The 21,409-nt window shown below is 40.4% G+C and overlaps 2 protein-coding genes across 6 annotated transcripts in view; one reads left to right on the forward strand and one right to left on the reverse strand.

Annotated features, from left to right (window-relative positions):
- The window catches only part of Lsm11 (U6 snRNA-associated Sm-like protein LSm11), a 60,198-nt gene extending 38,982 nt beyond the window's left edge, over positions 1-21,216 (reverse strand). Inside the window, exons 1-3 of the mRNA XM_053801495.2 lie at positions 21,013-21,216; positions 17,257-17,332; positions 16,405-16,520 (exon numbers count right to left, since the gene is read on the reverse strand). Coding sequence (XP_053657470.2) covers positions 16,405-16,520; positions 17,257-17,332; positions 21,013-21,189 — 369 coding nt within the window. The 5' untranslated portion in view covers positions 21,190-21,216. The remainder of the gene's footprint in view (positions 1-16,404; positions 16,521-17,256; positions 17,333-21,012) is intronic.
- LOC128684111 (ecdysone-induced protein 74EF) overlaps positions 1-21,409 on the forward strand; it is a 1,067,593-nt gene that overhangs the window by 428,199 nt on the left and 617,985 nt on the right. The window contains exon 1 of one of the 5 annotated variants that reach the window (XM_070090256.1): positions 16,899-16,919. The exons of the other annotated variants lie outside the window; for them this stretch is intronic. The gene's annotated coding sequence lies outside the window, so the exon portion shown is untranslated. Of the gene's footprint in view, positions 1-16,898; positions 16,920-21,409 lie in introns of those variants that run through there. 5 annotated transcript variants of the gene reach the window in all.

Raw genomic sequence — 21,409 nt, forward strand, 5'->3', positions numbered from 1 at the left:
GGTCTATGAAAGATGAGGTAAATTATAGAACTGATATAATCATAGAACTGATATAATGCAGAGAATTCGTAGTTTGGAAATTCGGAGGAGGTGCGGGATTACCCAAACTGTTATCCAGAGGGCTGAGGAGGGGTTGTTGAGGTGCTTCGGACATGTAGAGAGGATGGGAACAAAATAGAATGACTTCGAGATCGTAAAAATCTGTTGTGGAGGGAAGGTGGGGTAGGAATTGGCCTAGGAAAGGTTGGAGGGAGGGGGTAAAGGAGGTTTTGTGTGCCAGGGGCTTGGACTTTCAGCAAGCGTGCGTGAGCGTGTTAGGAGCAAATGGAGACAAATGGTTCTTAGGACTTGATGTACTGTTGGAATGTGAACAAGGTAACATTTATGAAAGGATTCAGTAAACTGGCAGACCGGACTTGAGTCCTGGAGATGGGAAGTACAGTGCCTGCACTCTGAAGGAGGGGTCCTAATGTTGCAGTTTTATAACTGTAGTGTAAGCGAGCCTCTGGCAAGACAGTGATGGAGTAAATGATGGTGAAAGTTTGTCTTTTTCGGGCCACCTTGCTTTGGTGGGAGATGGCCGATGTGTTTATAAAAAAATTAATAATAATATATATATATATATATATATATATATATATATATATATATATATATATATACACACACAGGGAGGAGTACAAGATCAGCAAGTATCAACAGTATCAATTTGTCCCAGTGGGATCAGAGACCTTGGGATCATGGGGAAAAAATGCCACACGTTTCCTTAAAGAATTGGGTTCCAGACTCATCGACACCACCAGGGACCCAAGGGCAGCCACTTTCATGTTCCAGCGCCTCAGCGTGGCCATCCAAAGGGGAAATGCTTGCTGCATACTTGGCTCGCGTCCGGCCTCGGAGGAGCTGGAGGAAATTCATGATCTTTAATACATTGTACCATTGTATTCATGTCTATGTTTTTCTGCAAATGTATTCTGTTTATTAATAAATGTTCACATAGAATATAAAATATAGGGGGTGGTAGGAGAAGAAAATATTCAAACAGCTCCGGGGAGAACCTTGAGTTTTCCCTGAGGTACGTTTATTGTCTTCTCTGAGGGTGAGGGTCCCCATTCCAGCTATAGAGGTGGTACTATATATATATATATATATATATATATATATATATATATATATATATATATATATATATATATATATATATAAAATGTCGTGCCAAATATGTAAAACTGGTCAATTAGCAAGAACTCATTTAAAATTAAGTCCTTTCTGAAATTTTCTCTTATACGTTTAAAGATATATTTTTTTCATTAATGTTAATGTAAAAATTTTTAATTTTGCACCAAAAGAATCTTAGAAAACTTACCTAACCTTGTTATAACAAGAGCAATTTATTTTACCCTAACCCAACTAAATATATTTTAAATACGTTTACAATAATTTAGTACTAAACAAACACAATGAAATATATTTTTTTTCGTTAGGTTCAGAATGATTTTGGCGAAATTATTGCATACACAAATTTTCACTTGTCCTATATGGCAAGATGAGCGTTGCTATTTAAGCGAAAATCGCAAGTTCTGCCTATTCGGCACGACATATATATATATATATATATATATATATATATATATATATATATATATATATATATATATATATATATATATATATATATATATATATATATATATATATATATATATATATATATATATATATATATATATATATATATATATATATATATATATATATATATATATATATATATATATATATATATATATTTATATACGCATACACATCATGGCTTTGTTCATCAGACTGGGTGCTGTTTGAAGCTGCTAACCAACCAGCTACACTCTGAGTTCTTAAGTTGCTGGATTCCTTTACCAGCATTAGCATCATTATCCCATGCTATCAAATAAATTTTGGCAGCTGGTGTGCTGAATTCATGCATTGCTTCTTGAATAATTTCAGCGATGTGTGTTGCTGTGTGGGATCCAGAAAATGGCATCGCTTTAACGACTACAGTTTTCAGAATGTCTTTGCCAAGTGAATGTCCAGTTAAGACTTATGAAGGCTTCAGTTGATACTCTGGTCCATATATCTGTGGCGAAACTTAATACATTCGTTTGCTGCTACTATATTCTTTAATTTTTAATGACCGTGTTTGTGTGTGAGAGTAGGTGAGTAACCTTCACAAGCGTCAGGTAGTGTGTTAATTTTATTTTTATTTAAGTACATGTGCAATTTTAATATTTTAGAAGTACAGATGGGTCCAAGAGCCGAGGCTCGACGCCCCGCAACTGCAAGTAGGCTAATACAAGCAAACACAACAATTATCCAGCTTAGCGTGTGGTGGCCAGGTTAATAATTATGTTCAGGAATCTAAATGAGGAAGTACTTTGAACAGAGTATTGAGCATGATCGACACCATGTTGAACGAGGGAAGACCTGGCAAGTGTCTGAGACCCGTGATTTATCTCCTAGCTGTATCGAGAGTTTTCCTACTCAGCAAGCCAGGCCTACGTAATGGCTGCTTGACGTTAACAAACACTGCTACAACGTTACCAGACACTGTTACACAAGTGGAAGACACAAGGTGAAGTTATGGAAGGTATAACAATGCGCATCTTCACGAAAAGATGTGACTGATGTAAGATGATGCTGGTGTAGAGTGATAAGTATGAGACAGTTTGCCAGCGCTTCACCGTCAACTTAATTAAGCTTGACCCACCTTCATTTCATACACTTATGCAGCGGTTGCAATGTTATACACACACATTGGTGGTAAATTATGCAGACTACTCTAATATAATAAAACACATATGGGTTATTTCCCATTGACATGTATACGATAAAGTCAGCCTAAAGAAGGTTTAGAGGCGAGCCCACGAGTCCCCAGCTCACAACACACAAACAATTATTAACACCACAGACTCGACTGCTTTTGGTGTGTGTGTGTGTGTGTATGTGTGTGTATGTGTATGTGTATGTATGTGTGTTTATGTATGTGTGTGTATGTATGTGTGTAGGTGTGTATGTGTGTGTATATGTGTGTGTGTATGTGTATGTGTGTACTCACCTAGTTGAGGTTGCGAGGGTCGAGTCCGAGCTCCTGGCCCCGCCTCTTCACTGATCGCTACTAGGTCACTCTCCCTGAGCCGTGAGCTTTATCATACCTCTGCTTAAAGCTATGTATGGATCCTGCCTCCACTACATCGCTTCCCAAACTATTCCACTTACTGACTACTCTGTGGCTGAAGAAATACTTCCTAACATCCCTGTGATTCATCTGTGTCTTCAGCTTCCAACTGTGTCCCCTTGTTACTGTGTCCAATCTCTGGAACATCCTGTCTTTGTCCACCTTGTCAATTCCTCTCAGTATTTTGTATGTCGTTATCATGTCCCCCCTATCTCTCCTGTCCTCCAGTGTCGTCAGGTTGATTTCCCTTAACCTCTCCTCGTAGGACATACCTCTTAGCTCTGGGACTAGTCTTGTTGCAAACCTTTGCATTTTCTCTAGTTTCTTCACGTGCTTGGCTAGGTGTGGGTTCCAAACTGGTGCCGCATACTCCAATATGGGCCTAACGTACACGGTGTACAGGGTCCTGAATGATTCCTTATTAAGATGTCGGAATGCTGTTCTGAGGTTTGCTAGGCGCCCATATGCTGCAGCAGTTATTTGGTTGATGTGCGCTTCAGGAGATGTGCCTGGTGTTATACTCACCCCAAGATCTTTTTCCTTGAGTGAGGTTTGTGTGTGTGTGTGTGTGTGTGTGTGTGTGTGTGTGTGTGTGTGTGTGTGTGTGTGTGTGTGCGCGCGCATGTGTGTGTGTGTGCGCATGTGTGTGCGCATGTGTGTGCGCATGTGTGTGCGCATGTGTGTGTGTGCGCATGTGTGTGCGCATGTGTGTGCGCATGTGTGTGCGCATGTGTGTGTGTGTGTGTGTGTGTGTGTGTGTGTGTGTGTGTGTGTGTGTCCTGCATACAAAATGAAGACACCACATGAAACAAGGACACAGCAACATGCACAACACAGCATATTACCACGATATACACACACTACCACTGCTCCAACAGAAGCCACCACACTAAGCTTAGCATAACACACCTGGAAGCCACTACACCACCACCACAACACCTACTCCACATCAACCACTACTGGGGTGTCCTTGCAACAATACTTGATATAAATACACAGGTTTTTACCCCCCTCCCCCCTGCAACCACACCAAGAATAGCCCTGTCTTCACTGTTCACAAGAATACCCTCACTCTGCTACCATTGTTCTCCTAAGTGCTGATTACTTTTGTTGCTACTGGTAATGCTGTTGTTATTGTTAGTTCTGCTTGTGTTTTTACTGTTAATCTAGTAACTATTATTGGACCTGTTGCTGCTCTTATTACTGATATTATTGCTGGTATTGTTGCTGATGTTATTACTGGTGCTTCTAGTATTATTACTAAACCGAACTACTACTGTACACTGACAGTCTCTTTCAAGTCAGGTGAAATTGCAGAGCTAGAGAATGTACCGAGAACCTTCACTGCACATATAAGTTCAGTCAAGCACCTTAATTGTTGGGAACGTTTGAAGTCCCTTGACCTGTACTCCTTGGAACGCAAGGGAGAAAATTACATCGTAATTTACACCTGGAAAATCCAAATCTTCACACACAAATCACTCCCTACGAAAGTAAAATATTCGGCAGACGGTGACACCCCCCTCAGTGAAAAGCAGGAGTGCCATGCGTACCCTGACAGAAAACACGATAAGTGTCAGGGGCCCAAGATTGTTCAACAGAGTTTCATTATACACAAAGGGATTACCAGTAGACCCCTAGTTGCCTTCAAGAGGAAACTGGATAGATACTTAGTCAGTACCTGACAAACCTGGCTGTGGTTCGTACCTGGTGTACCAAACGGAAAACTCCACATAGTAGTAGTAGTAGTAGTAGTAGTAACAATATTTATTTTTACAAGTACATGTACAAAAAATACAAGCCTAGCTGACATTAGTGACATATTACTATATAGAAAACCCTGGTTATGCAGGGTATTTCGGGTAAATCAATTTTGTCCCCAGGATGCGATCCATAACAGTCGACTGACACCCAGGTACCTATTTTACTGATAGGTGAACATGGACAGCAGGTGTCTTAAAGAAACACATCCTAATGTTTCCACCCGTACCGGAGATCGATCCCTGTACCTCAGTGTGTGAGTTGAGTGCGCTAGCAATCGAGCTAAGGGACACCTAAGTTCATTTCCAGGTAATGTAGAGTGTTGTGCTCGCCTGTGCTGCCCTACATATGAGAAACTATTACCAGTGTCCTTCAAAGTCATCATAACTCATGCAAGAGTTGGGGAAAATCTCAAAACTTTGTTACCAAGTTTTAATTTTGATTCCCTTTCTGGTAAGAACGATGGACGGATGACCAAAATTTGACTCAGCGCTCGCTCAACTTAAGATCACATTCACTAAAGCGCTATGCTTATGCACTTGTAGCAGCAACAACAACACTGCACGCAAGTTTTTCCTAATGACACTCGATGTTAAGCAAACAACTGAGGAACACACTGGATGTTAAGCAGACAACTAAGGAACACTGAATGTTAAGCAGACAACTAAGGAACACACTGGACGTTAATTAAGCAGACAACTGAGGAACGAGTCAAGAGTCAGGGCTGGAAACTTGACACGAGGTTCCTGACTGGCACTTTTAAAAGTTTTCCCTGCAAAATGCAGGTCACCTGTGAAATAGCTGAAATTTATATTTAAACACCAAACTCAACTTTGTTTACAGCAGTGATATTATGTTTAGTGGTGAGGGGAGGGAGGGAGGGATGGAGGGAAGGGGAGGGTCAGTTAATAACTCTTCTGCCTGCTGATCAGTATGCAACAGTGTAATGAATATGCTGCCCTTGCCCACTGTATATATATATATATATATATATATATATATATATATATATATATATATATATATATATATATATATAGTGCCGAATAGGCAGAACTTGCGATCTTGGCTTAAATAGCAGCAACGTTCATCTTGCCATGTAGGACAAGCGAAAATTTGTGTATGCAATAATTTCGCCAAAATCATTCTTAACCTAACGAAAAAAAATATATTTCACTGTGTTTGTTTAGTATTAAATTATTGCAAACAAATCTAAAATATATTTAGTTGGGTTAGGCTAAAATAAATTGCGCTTGTTATAATAAGTTAGGTAAGTTTTCTAAGTTCCTTTTGGTGCAAAATTATAAATTTTTACATCAGCATTAATGAAAAAAATATATCTTTAAACGTATAAGAGAAATTTTTAGAAAGGACTTAATTTTAAATGAGTTCTTGCTAATTGACTAGTTTTATATATTCGGCACGACACACAATATATATATATATATATATATATATATATATATATATATATATATATATATATATGTCGTGCCGAATATGTAAAACTGGTCAATTAGCAAGAACTCACTTAAAATTAAGTCCTTTCTAAATTTTTCTCTTATATATTTAAAGACATATTTTTTTCATTAATGATAATATAAAAATTTATAATTTTGCACCAAAAGAATCTTAGAAAACTTACCTAACCTTATTATAACAAGAACAATTTATTTTAGCCTAACCCAACTAAATATATTTTAGATACGTTTACAATAATTTAATAGTAAACAAACACAGTGAAATATATTTTTTTCGTTAGGTTCAGAATGATTTTGGCGAAATTATTGCATACACAAATTTTCACTTGTCCTATATGGCAAGATGAGCGTTGCTATTTAAGCCAAAATCGCAAGTTCTGCCTATTCGGCACGACATATATATATATATATATATATATAATCTCTTCACAGTGTCGGTCTCTGCCCACCACTACTAGTGTTGGTAGTGAGAGTGTGATATAGAGTAAGGGTGGGAGATGTGTCAGTGGTTGGGTGCTGTTAGATTATTATAATTATGGGGGGGGGGGGCTAAACCCGTAGGATTATACAGCGCATGTGGGGGATGGAAGGTATTCAGGGTCAATTCAGGGAACCGGAACACAGATCCAATTCCCTAGATCAAGAGCCCCTCACCAGCGTCAAGGAACCTCCCTTGAGGGGGGTTGGTGTTTGATCCATGCCAGTGGTGGTGGTGGGTTAAAAAAGAGGGTGTAGGAGAGGTGTTAGTAGTTGATGGGGGTTAGATCATGCCAGTGGTGGTGGTGGCGGTGGTGCCGGATCCTAACCTTTACCTAGTGACCCACTTAGCTGAGGGTCGCTTGTACCCCGACCCACTAGTATTGCGCACTCTATCCTCTCCAAACTGCCTCTGTCCCTGCTGCTGCAACATCCTTCTCCTCCTCCTCCTCCTGCTCTCCACTGGTCATCTCACCTTCCATCACAGTGTCAAGCCTCCCACACCTCTTCCTCCTAAACTTGTCATTCTTAAAAGTTTCTCTTTTGCTGCAGATTTCTCTCTCGCCTGCCCCAGCCCCTTTTACTCTCACTCCCTTACCATCTCTTTACTATAGGCGCCACCTGTCTACCCTTGGCATCACCCTACCCCCTGAAACTATGTGGCCTTCCTGCATCCCCCTCTCCCCTCTTGCACATCACCCCTCCCTCTTTCTTATCCAGCATCTCCCCCCCATCCGCTCTCAAAAAAATCTCTATAAATCCTGCTCCATCACTTTCCATCTCGACTCTCTCGTAGTCCTTGCTTGTCTCCCTCATTCTTGCTCCATCTAGGATTTCCCTCAACCCTATCTTCCTCTAGCCTTCCCTTCACCGCCATATCATCAGGACTTTCCCTGCTCACCTCCTGATCCTCATCCTTGTTTGTGTGCTCTCTGCCACCTTCCTGTTATATTTTTTGCCTCTCTTCCTTGTTCCTTCCCTTCCACTTTCATAACTGTTTTGAAAGGTAGTTAGCTCTCTCTCTAGATTAAAAAAAAAAAAGAAAAAGTAAAAGTATCTGAGACTTGAGAATGAGCACAGTCTTAGTGTTTGCTGAGAGAGATCCAGTAAAAGTTGAGAAAACTGCTACCTGAGTCTACCTGGAAGGTATTCCGGGGATCAACGCCCCCGCGGCCCGGTCCACGACCAGGCCTCCCGGTGGATGAGGGCCTGATCAACCAAGCTGTTACTGCTGGCCGCACGTAGCCCAACGTACAAACCACAGCTCGGCTGATCCGGCACCGACTTTAAGTATCTGTCCAGCTCCATCTTGAAGGCAGCCAGGGGTCTATTGGTAATTCCCCGTATGTTGGTGGGAGGCTGTTGAAGTCTCGCTCCCTAGACACTTACGATGTTTTATCTCTTAGTGTACCAATGGCGCCCCTACTTTTCATTGGGGGTATTTTGTACCGCCTGCCCAGTCTTTTACTTTCATAGGGAGTGATTTGTGTGCAGATTCGAGACCATTTTTTCTAGGATTTTCCAAGTGTAGATCATTTCTCTCTTGCCTGCGTTCCAGCGAGTACAAGTCAAGTGCTTCCAAGCGTTCCCAGTAGTTTTGATGGAACTTATATGTGCAGTAAAGGTTCTCTGTACACTATCTAGATCTTGAACGGAGATGTTAATGTACAGCAGTATTCTAGCCTAGAGAGAACAAGTGATTTGTGGTCACTTTTGTGATGCTTGGTCTCTCTCTCTCACACCTATCTGGACTGGTGGTGTGCAGGAGTGACAAAGACTGACTGGTATACAATACCTACTCCGCCTTCTCCCTTTAAAGGGGTAGGGAGGGCCTTGAAGTTGATCAGATGACTTGGTTCCGTTCTACCTTTTCTTAGATCAGTCTTGATTACCTCCCATTCCCTAAGTGCTGAATGACTCCTCTGAGTTTAGCTCTTTTCAGCGCGAAGATATACGGGGGGGATGGGAGTAATGTAAGAGGAGGGAATAGTATAAAGTGGTTCAAGAAATCGTAATGACACGATTGCAAACAAACCATACCCCCGGCCGGGATTGAACCCGCGGTCATAGAGTCTCAAAACTCCAGCCCGTCGCGTTAGCCACTAGACCAGCTAGCCACAATAAGATTCATCCAACTAGGTGTATTTCTACACCATAGGAAAGTTAGCACAGGCACCACTGTGACCACAAATGCAAGTTTTTACAGACGAATCTCCAGCTAGCGTGGCCGTGACGAACTCTAGCTCAAGTCCCTTCACTGCCGTCAACATGACTCAAGAAATCGTAATGACACGGTATGGTTTGTTTGCAATCGTGTCATTACGATTTCTTGAGTCATGTTGACGGCAGTGAAGGGACTTGAGCTAGAGTTCGTCACGGCCACGCTAGCTGGAGATTCGTCTGTAAAAACTTGCATTTGTGGTCACAGTGGTGCCTGTGCTAACTTTCCTATGGTGTAGAAATACACCTAGTTGGATGAATCTTATTGTGGCTAGCTGGTCTAGTGGCTAACGCGACGGGCTGGAGTTTTGAGACTCTATGACCGCGGGTTCAATCCCGGCCGGGGGTATGGTTAGTATAAAGTGGTAGTAGTAGCGGTGGTAGTAACTGTGGAGGAAATTTTGGTAGAAATAGTAGTACAGTAGTAGAGGTGGTAATAAAAAGGTAGTAGTGGTAGTAGTAGTAGTTGAAAAACGGGGGAGAGGGTAGAATCCCGGTAATTAAGAGAAAAAGTCGAGACACGTCTGGCAAGGCGGTGACTGAACAGCACCAGGAAACGTTGAAATATGAACATGGATCACTCAGGGTGAGAGAATGACTTGTAGCATCACCACACCAGCAGGTGGGTAGCCAGACAGGATATATTACCTTGTTTACGTATCTGACCCTCTTCCCCTCCCTTAATACTCTGGCCTCCGCTATCCCCCCCTATCCCTCTCCCTCCACCCCTTCCCCTGACGTAACCCGACATACCCTAATATCCCTTCCTTCCCCTGGGGTATTTTGAAGAATTTCCAGGTCAACGAGTTCTTCTGGCATTCTCTTTTCCCTCTAGCTCTGCTCTACATACACTCTTGTCCTCTCCTCCTTGCTAGATACACAGTATCTCGGTGAGTTTCTTCCTCTCGAGTTTCCTTCTATCTTCTTCCTACAGTGTTGACCCAGTACCTCTTGAGTTTCCTTCTCTCGTCCTTTGTCTTTTATGTCGACAATTGTCTGGATCTCTGGTCCTTATCTTCTCATTACGTCATTTACTTCCAGAGACTCCGTCTTGTGAGAGTTCCCTGTACCCTCAGAGCTAGCCCATCTAATAACAACTCACCTCCAAGTAACTTCTCCTGCTATCACACCTTCCACTCTTTACTCCTTCCATGTGTGCCCCCCTTCCCTTTTCCAGACTCGGTGACATTCTATTTAATCAGGAGAAAGCGCTTAACTCGTAGGAGTCATATTGCACCTAGGGGGATGGGAGGCATTCATGTTCGGCCCAAGGGAGGGGAGAATAAGTCCAGTTCCTTAAATCAAGAGCCCTCTCAACGGTATCAAGGCACCTCTGCCAGTAACACCCGTAGCCCTATTCTACCTCATTAAAACCTCGAATTGGTCTGAATCTCAGATCCCCTTCTCAACCTACCACACCTTTCCCTTAAAAGTCTACTCACCAGTGCTATCAGTTACTCCTGCAGCAGTCCCAGCCGAGGTCCTGCTCCTTCTCCAAGCCCTTCATACGTCTCCTCTTCATCCCAACACCCCCGTCCTGACCCTCCCTCCCTGGCCCCTCAGCATGTCCCTGAGGGCACTCCGTCACAGGGTTGGCCAGATACAACGCGACAGGGGTGAAAGTTGTTGCTTCAGGGCCTCAGATGGTGGTGATGTTTATGTTGGTGAGGTGACCTGCTGTACTGTGGTGTTATGGTGGCGTGCTGTGTGATGGTGTGTTGTGGTATGGTGGCGTGCCGTGGTCATATGGTGGCATCCTGTGGTGGTATGGTAGTAATAGTGTAGGTATTATTAGTAATAGTGTAGGTTGGAGTGTGGAGATCGCTGGTGGCAGCGGCCAAAGTCACCTGTTGACATAGTGTCTTCCTCTTGACTGTTTCAGCTACTGTCAGCGAGTGTTGTGGATGATGTGACTGTTATGCTGGTGCCGATGTCAGTGAGTGTTGTGGATGATGTGATTGTTATGCTGGTGCCGATGTCAGTGAGTGTTGTGGATAATGATTTATGCTGGTGATGTCAGTGAGTGTTGTGTATGTGACTGTTGCTGGTACTGATGGTAGTATTCTTGTTCGTGGTGACAGCAATTACTGAACTTTTTATTGGGGTCCCAAATCTGCACACAGAAATCACTCCCTACGAAAGTAAAAGACTGGGCAGGCGATGCAAAATGCCCCCAATAAAAAGTACATTGGTACACTAAGGGAAAACACCATAAGTGTCCGGGGCCCAAGACTGTTCAACAGCCTCCCATCAAGCATTAGGGGAATTGCCAATAAACCCCTGGCTGCCTTCAAGAGAGAGCTGGACAGATACCTAAAGTCAGTGCCGGAACAGCCGGACTGTGGCTCGTACGTTGGACTGCGTGCGGCCAGCAGTAACAGCCTAGTTGATCAGGCCCTGATCCATCGGGAGGCCTGGTCATGGACCGGGCCGCGGGGGCGTTGATCCCCGGAATAACCTCCAGGTAACTGTTATTTGCCCCGTTTACGTAGTACTGATTGCTGGAGGTTATAAGATAGCACCACAAAGAGGATATTCAAGAAGTGGGGGGGGGGGGGTATTTTATATTTATAGGAAGCCCTAAATTCGTAGGGGTTCATACAGAAAAGCAGAGAATGGGAAGTAACAAGTCATGTTTGATCTTGCAAAAATCATGACATGCCGGGATCAACCAGGCTGTGATGTATAGGCGAACCACCAGCAGCAACAGCATGGTTAAGAAGAGTTTAGGGTACCTAGGCTGGGCTACGGAAGTAGAAAAAAACGAAACAGGTCACAGGCAAATTACAGACATCAACGTAAGTATCCCCAAGCATCAGTAGTGCTCAGTGTTGAAGGTTGTCACTTGTCAGTAACATTGCTGTGATGTCATAAGATGTCTCTGCTTACTCAGGGATTCAGACTTGGGTATCGTGTGACCTCACACTACGAATCCTGACACACACTCATGAATTTTAATCAAAATCTAGTATATATGCCTTCCTTTGTCACTGCATTAAATGTTGCATATCGCCGTAGCGTTCACTGCGAATATGTATGATCTTAACTTGCTGATATTTACAGATAAAACTAGTTTTATAAATCTTGTTTCACCTCGGTGACACAAGAGTTGTATGCAGTGTTAACGTGACTTTTATATCATCTACTGTTAATGCAGTCCATCACTCTTAAAAAGACAGTATTTCACTGTTGCAGCGAGTCAAGTGAGTGACTAGTTAAAAAAAAAAGTCTCCAACAGTGATTATCTGGCATTGTTCTGGTGCACACTGTGCCTCTCAAGTTTTCTATTAGCGCGTCAGAACTTTGATCGCGTTTATATTTCATTTATTGTCATGGTGATGTTATAATTTAAATAACGTAAATCCAGACGATATTAAGAAAAAAGTCATGAAGAAACATTAGGACATTTGTCAGAAAACGTTTCGACCCTTAGGGCCTTCATCACTTCTAACAAAGAAACGTCGAGAATAACTATAAATATGCTATAAGTGACATGTAGTGGCCTGGTGGAGATTTAATTGACGCCATCTCAAAAAACCACACTTGCATTATCATCAGGTCACTACATGTCACTCACACCTCACCTCCAGCATATATAAAATGTTATTCTCGACTTTCAGATGTTGAGTGATCAAGGTGCCAACACAGACTTTTTCTAATAGTTATATCCTCGTGTTTGATGGTGTCTTTTTTTCGTTTTTTAATAATTTTGTCGGTATCAGTTACCAAGGTTTATAACATATTGTCGGATGATATTCCCTTCAAGTATCAGAATATCAGGTTGGTATTCCTGAGGGTCTAACGTAGGTTGGTAGTCCTGAAGGTATAATGTAGGTTGGTTTTTCTGAGGTTTACTGTAGGTTGGTATTACTGATGGTCCACTGTAGCTTGTAGGTTGGTATTCCTGAGGTTCTAGTGTAGCCTGAATGTCTAGTGTAGGTTGATATGCCTAAAGGTTTAGTGTAGGTTGATATTCCTGAATGTCTAGTGTAGGTTGATATTCCTGAAGGTCTAGTGTAGGTTGGTATTCCTGAATGTCTAGCATAGGTTGGTATTCCTAAGGGTTTAGTGTAGGTTGGTACTCCTGAATGTCTAGTGTAGGTTCGTATTCCTGAATGTCAAGTGTAGGTTGGTATTCCCGAATGTCTAGTGTAGGTTGGTATTCCTGAAGGTCTAGTGTAGGTTGGTATTCCTGAAGGTCTAGTGTAGGTTGGTATTCCTGAATGTCTAGTGTAGGTTGGTATTCCTGAAGGTCTAGTGTAGGTTGGTATTCCTGAGATTAGTGTAGTTTGAGGATAATGTTGCTGGGGTTCGAGTAGTATACTTCGTACTGTGGATATTTCCAGGACTGAGGAGTGTCACTGGGCCATGATCATGCAAGTCGTCAGCATACTGATGCAGTGTTTTATATTTTAAGGAATATTCTAATTTTATGTACATTATTGACTACACTTCAAACATCCTTCGTAATATTGTTAAATGTATGAAAAGATACTCTTGTACAGTGTTATGTAACAATTAAGGAAATGTTTTGCCAGCCTTTTACCCCCACCCCTTCCCCTCTTATACACACACACACACACACACACCAGGAAGAGTTGGGGCCAGAAGCGGTGACTCAACCCCTGCAACCACAAATAGGCGAGTACACACACAGTTATAAAGAAATGGGGAGAGGAGCCGAAACTTTGACTACTACAAACACAACTCAGCTAGCACGCACGCACGCACGCACGCACACACACACACACACACACACACACACACACACACACACACACACACACACACGACATGACATGACGGAAGGAATAGACTCTGAGGTGTCCCTGTTTGCAGATGACGTGAAGTTGATGAGAAGAATTCACTCGATCGAAGACCAGGCAAAACTACAAAGGGATCTGGACAGGCTGCAGACCTGGTCCAGCAATTGGCTCCTGGAGTTCAATCCCACCAAGTGCAAAGTCATGAAGATTGGGGAAGGGCAAAGAAGACCACAGACGGAGTACAGTCTAGGGGGCCAGAGACTACAAACCTCACTCAAGGAAAAAGATCTTGGGGTGAGTATAACACCAGGCACATCTCCTGAAGCGCACATCAACCAAATAACTGCTGCAGCATATGGGCGCCTAGCAAACCTCAGAACAGCATTCCGACATCTTAATAAGGAATCGTTCAGGACCCTGTACACCGTGTACGTTAGGCCCATATTGGAGTATGCGGCACCAGTTTGGAACCCACACCTAGCCAAGCACGTAAAGAAACTAGAGAAAGTGCAAAGGTTTGCAACAAGACTAGTCCCAGAGCTAAGAGGTATGTCCTACGAGGAGAGGTTAAGGGAAATCAACCTGACGACACTGGAGGACAGGAGAGATAGGGGGGACATGATAACGACATACAAAATACTGAGAGGAATTGACAAGGTGGACAAAGACAGGATGTTCCAGAGACTGGACACAGTAACAAGGGGACACAGTTGGAAGTTGAAGACACAGATGCATCACAGGGATGTTAGGAAGTATTTCTTCAGCCACAGAGTAGTCAGTAAGTGGAATAGTTTGGGAAGCGATGTAGTGGAGGCAGGATCCATACATAGCTTTAAGCAGAGGTATGATAAAGCTCACGGCTCAGGGAGAGTGACCTAGTAGCAATCAGTGAAGAGGCGGGGCCAGGAGCTTGGACTCGACCCCTGCAACCTCAACTAGGTGAGTACAACTAGGTGAGTACACACACACATACACACACACACACACACACACACACACACACACACACACTAGTGCAACATCTCAACAGTGTTCTCAAACAAGCACTTAAGCTTTATAGTTCATGTCTTCTCCAGTGTTAAGGAGTGTTAAGCACTTTTTGATGTGCAGTTTCATTCACTTCTTACATCCCCCCCCCCCCACACACACTTTTACATATTTATGAAAACACTAAATCATAAAGTTTATCATTTTCATATGCAATATCTGCTTGGCTGGCCTACTCAAAATTATGGTAGGTAGGTAAAATTCTCAACACTATTAAATTACAGTTTCACAGTAAAATTACTGTAATTGTTTTGTCTAATGACCTAGTGAATTAAGATCTAAACAGGAGTTGCTATATTTTGTTTACTATATTGTAAGTTTTCTTTGGACAAAATGCTACTTTTCTGTTGGAATTCCAGTGATATTTATTTCTTAGTAATATTAATTTCAAAATCAAGTACAGTATTTGACTATAGAGAGCCAGCATAAAGTATTTAGCTTGAGCAGAAACATTTGTATACCTGGAGAGGGTTTTGGGGGTCAATGCCCCCACAGTCTGGTCTGTAACCAGGCCATCAAGACAAATAAAATTTTTTGCTCTGTCAGATGAATACTGGACTGGTTTATGAAATACTGCATATCAATTTTTTGAGTTGGCATTAATTTTTTCAAAACAAATACAACAACTCAGATTTCCTTATTAGGCAATGTCTGCTGAGTTATTGCTTATTTTTTCATAATAGATACTAATACCTTAATTCTCAAATGTTAAACTTGGCTCTCATATTAACAATGTACGAACAAGACTAAGCTTTGGTTTGTGAAGGGAAAATATAGACAAATGCAATTGATTATATTAACCTAAGAACAGATGTTTTAGTGCTGGCTATGAAGTGTGCATCGTGCTTTGCCTTGAGCAGTGCTGGCATAATCCACTTCCCTCGTTTGGAGGGAAAAAAAACCTAGTCTGTCCTTACATAGTGACTCTGCCTTCTGATAGGGGCACCAGACATTATTTTTTTTTCTATAAAGTGGATATTTTATAGTTTTTGTGGAAAGCTGACCACTGATTTTAGGGTGTAAGAAATTTTTCATTTGGAAAAGCTTATTTACACTGATTTGATCAGTAAATTCACCCCAGACACCAGGAACTAGGATTCCAAATAGTTTACTCTGTACTGACCCATAACTGCACATGACAACCTACTACACAGTTTACATAAAAATCACACTAGTATCTATTTAATTTACATTTTTTCTTTTTCAAATACCATCGAGATTAAATCTCTCCAATATTCTAAACATTTGCAGTGCCGTGGCATTTGCAAAGAGCTTAAAACCCTTGTATTTATGGAAATAGTGTTTATGTATGTTAGGAAACTAAGTGGGGGTGCATTATGTTTGCAAATCTCTACTGGCAAAATTTACATAATGGAATGAATGCCTTATTACTTTCACTAAGATTTGTAAACCAAAGGTAATTGCTATTTTATTCACTCACCTTGACTTTAATATTTTCTTGTTGGCACTTGCGAAGGACAGCCAAGGGTCCAACCATTTCCTCCATGCGGGTGATTACATTCCGAAGGCGTCTCCGACCACGGCCTTTTATGAGTCCTGAAAAAATAAATATTTCCTGCCTTCACAATTACAATTCTGATCAATGTAATATTGTATAAAAACACTTCATTAATTTCCAGGGATAGAATTTATAACACTTCACACATACTGTATAATGCTTACAATAGGAAAGAACAATCACACTTACACAAATTAATTTTTACTTGTATAACATTTAAATTCAACTCTAGTTTTACACCATTATTTTTAGCATATCTTATATTTAGTATTTATTTTTTTTTGTTTATTTTTGACATAAGAATGGTACAGTACATAGCCTACTAAAAGATTCAAATTAAGCCAAGTCTTGTTGTATTTTCCATGTCAGTACACTAATACCCTGAATATTTTTTTTTTCCAGGTAAGGGAGTGCAGGACTTATGAGAAAAGCTTCAGGTATAGTGAATGAATATTTTATCAGATTGTTATCAGAAGTTATTTAATCTATACATTAAAATCCCTTGTGGCTTAGCGCTTCTTTTTGATTATAATAATAATATACATTAAAATACAGTAATAATTTTTATATAACTATAATCATATAATGCAAAGAACTTAATATCTGCTTACATATTCATAACAGGTATATATACTGTATATACAGTGCTGTATACTGTAATGCAATTGATAGAGAATTCTATACAAAATTATAAAAAAATTGTATTCTGATACACTATGAAGGAAGTTTTCAAGGTAATGTACTAATTCAAGCCATGACCTATGTCACAATTACCTTGCTCTGGTGCAAAATTCCTCTCAACTGGAACCTTCCGTGCACATTTCTTGGGAATGCCTCCTGGGCCCAACACCTGTCAGGGGTAGGCAAGGTTTCCATGGCTGTATAATGAGTATTCTCAATTTGTAGTTGGATGAAAATTACTCATATATGAAATATATGTGAAAGGGTGTAATATTAATCATGGAAACATAATGCACTGTATCAGCAAGGCAAAAAAAAAAAAGCACATGGGTACTATATAAATAGATCGATAGGAATATATGGTGTGGCTGTCTCAACTAAGTGAAACTGTGGTATATAACATCCAGCAACTAGTGATAATACACCTCAGGAAAACAAGAAAAATTAATTTATAGAGGTACATATATACTTGAAACTTTGTTCACATGTAGTGAATTTTCACAAGCAAATCTAAGAAATCAAAGATATGCTTATATATAATATATAGTTAGGAGGAATGTAGTGCATCAGGTGGAGGTGAAGTGGCCAGTAGGCCTACTGTATTTCTCAGCTACCTTGGAATGTTGAGCACTGCAGTAGGCCTACCTGCCCTTCCACATTTGCACCAGTCATTTTTCCATCTTCACCTGATGTACTACCTTCCACCAAATATAGTATGCTATACAAGTTTGCCTTTGATTTCCAAGACTCACTTCACTTTTTGTTACTTTCTCGCAGTTCAAAAAATAAGGGTGCATGTCCACACACACACCAAAATGGTTATATACACTTATGCCGAGGCTCGTCTTCACAAGCTCAACTGAAGAAGAAATAGTACAATTATATTTTCACAGTGATGCAGAATTAGTGCAGGACATGTGTTACAGTTTGTTAGATAAACCCATTACTGTATTATGTGCATTATATTTGTGTGCCAAGCACTAAACCCACAGGAGTCATACAGCACAATAAGGCTCAATAAAAGGAATGGGAGGATAGATTTAATTTCTTGGATCAAGAACCTCTCATTGGCATCAAGGGACCTTCCATGAGGGGAATACAGTCAAGTATGGCAAAGAAACATTCAGTACTGTATGACAAAGCTTTTTACATACTGTACATTATCATAGTTATTTGAGTAAAAATTTTGTAATGTAAATCAAATAGATCAAAATACACGATTTGTTCCATCTTAATTATCTCATCTATGGGTACTGTAGTAGATATACAAATTGAATTTGCAATGTCCTGTAGCTCGATCGCTAGCGCACTCGGCTCACACACTGAGGTCCGGGGTTCGAATCTCCTCTGGTACAACTGGAAAACATTAGGGACGTGTTTCCATAAGACACCTGCTGTCCCTGTCCCTGTTCACCCATCAGTTTAAAATGGGTACCTGGGTGTTAGTTGACTGGTGTGGGTCGCATCCTGGAACAAAACTGACCTAATTTGCCTGAAATGCTCAGCATAAAAGGGACTTTATGTATAGTAGTACATATGTCATTGATGTCAGCTAGGCCTATATATCATGTACATGTAGTAAATAAAGACTTATTATTATTATTATTAATATTATTATTATTATAGTATGCAATATAAAAAATTATTTAATTTGAAAATATTTATTATTATTAAATCAAAATGAAGCACTAAACCTACAAGGGTCATACAGTGCTGTGAAAATAACAGAATGGCAGACTCACTAAAAAAAAAGTTACAGAAATGAGAAGAAAAAATGGAATAATGAAAGAATATATAAGAGAGGTTGAGTGGCAAGCGGTAAAAGTCAGAACAATGAGTAAGATTTAACAGGCTTGGAGGCCTGATGGGCACACTTTTGTCTAAAATATCTCTTTTGTAAGTATGTATGGTTTTTGAGGGATACCTTTATTGAAAATGATACACAGATTATCAGAAAATTAACACACATGCAGTTTTATGTATACATGAAATACATTAGTTTTTCAGATTTAAAAACAACTTTCAGTAAAATACCGAGGACAGAGTTGACTCCAAACTTTCACTTTTTTAATCAGATTATTAAAATAAAAAGTTAATTAAGTTTTGACCAGATTCGTTACTGATTCTTACAACTGCTGTATTTAGTAACATTATCAAGTAACCTAGGATAACCTAATAAAATAAAATCCTTTTTAACTAGTGCTAAAGAAAACATAATACTGTAAGGCAAGATAGACTTCAATCAGGTTAACAACACACTTTAAAATATTGGTATTGGTGGTATCGCCTAAATTTGGTGATATTGGCCTGAACATCAGTATCGACAAAAATCCTGGTTTCGTCCCATCCCTAGAGTTTAGTGTTATATATTTACACAATGGTTCCAATAAGCTCATTACTTGAGTTAAGGTGACTGACTTCCATTTTAAAACATGAGATACACGACTGATTTATTGAATAATTATTATTCAGGGGAAGCACAAAACACTGAGGAGTAATGCAGTGCCTATCAAATAGGGAAAAAATCAGACTTGATCCCACGAGGGGATGGGGGAGAGTGGATAGCTCTTAATTTTTGGTCAAGGGCCCTTCATGAACATCAAGACACCTACATCACTTGAAGGAACCACCTATCACCTAATGCATATATCCTACCTATCACCTAATTAATATATCCTATCACCTGCCCATAATGCTCTGCATACAAGGAGCTTTTGGCATGTACAGTATACCTAATCACTATATTTCTTTGTACAACTATGTATCATGTCCAAATAAAAATTAAATAAATGTATCCTATCACCTAATTAATATATCCTACCTGCTACCTAATTAATATATCCTACCTAACTGCCACCTAATTACTGTATCCTACCTAACTGCCACTTAATTAATATATCCTACCTAACTGCCATCTAATTACTATATCCTACCTAACTGCCACTTAATTACTATATCCTACCTAACTGCCACTTAATTAATATATCCTACCTAACTGCCACTTAATTAATATATCCTAACTGCCACTTAATTAATATATGCTACCTAACTGCCACTTAATTAATATATCCTACCTAACTGCCACTTAATATATCCTACCTAACTGCCACTTAATATATGCTACCTAACTGCCACTTAATTAATATATGCTACCTAACTGCCACTTAATTACTATATCCTACCTAACTGCCACTTAATTAATATAGCCTACCTAACTGCCACTTAATTAATATATCCTACCTAACTGCCACTTAATTAATATATGCTACCTAACTGCCACTTAATTAATATATGCTACATAACTGCCACTTAATTAATATATGCTACATAACTGCCACTTAATATATGCTACCTAACTGCCACTTAATATATGCTACCTAACTGCCACTTAATTAATATATGCTACCTAACTGCCACTTAATATATGCTACCTAACTGCCACTTAATATATGCTACCTAACTGCCACTTAATATATGCTACCTAACTGCCACTTAATATATGCTACCTAACTGCCACTTAATTAATATATGCTACCTACCTGCCACTTAATTAATATATCCTACCTAACTGCCACTTAATTAATATATGCTACCTACCTGCCACTTAATTAATATATCCTACCTAACTGCCACTTAATTAATAAGATTTAATATGTCTGCCCGAAATGCCTAGCCATGCTAGGTGTTCTAGTGGTACACTCTGTAATTATTATTTTACTACATGTAAACCACACAATAACCAAATTCTGTAAACTCAGCATTGTAATACTTATAGAGAATAAAGTTTAAATTTGAATAACACGGTGCGTCGTTGCCTCTCGTCCCTCCCGCTGACCCACCACAACTTACGCCCGGTATATCTCGCACTACGTTAAAGTTGTGGCTGTGAACAGCTTTTCTCAGGCTCTCCAGGTCCTCATACTCCTGGGCATCGGGCACTGGCAGCTGCACGTCGCCAGAAGAAAGAGCCTTTGCGGCATTAAAGCTCTTGGAGTGAAAATCGAGCTCTTCTCCCTCCCCGGCCATGTTTACACTGCAGTGGCGCTGCTCTGGTGGCTGCTCCTGGTACCACCTGGCGCCACCTTCAAACTTCTCTTGACTCGTGTACTCACCTTAGTTTACCTGGAGAGGGTTTCGGGGGTCAAAGCCCCCGCGGCCCGATCTGAGACCATGTCTCATGGTGGATCAAGGTCTGATCAACCAACCTGTTACTGCTGGCCGGTTATAGGAGTCAAATTACAGCTCT

This window comes from Cherax quadricarinatus, chromosome 3 (assembly GCF_038502225.1).
Source record: "Cherax quadricarinatus isolate ZL_2023a chromosome 3, ASM3850222v1, whole genome shotgun sequence".
NCBI lineage: Eukaryota > Metazoa > Arthropoda > Malacostraca > Decapoda > Parastacidae > Cherax > Cherax quadricarinatus.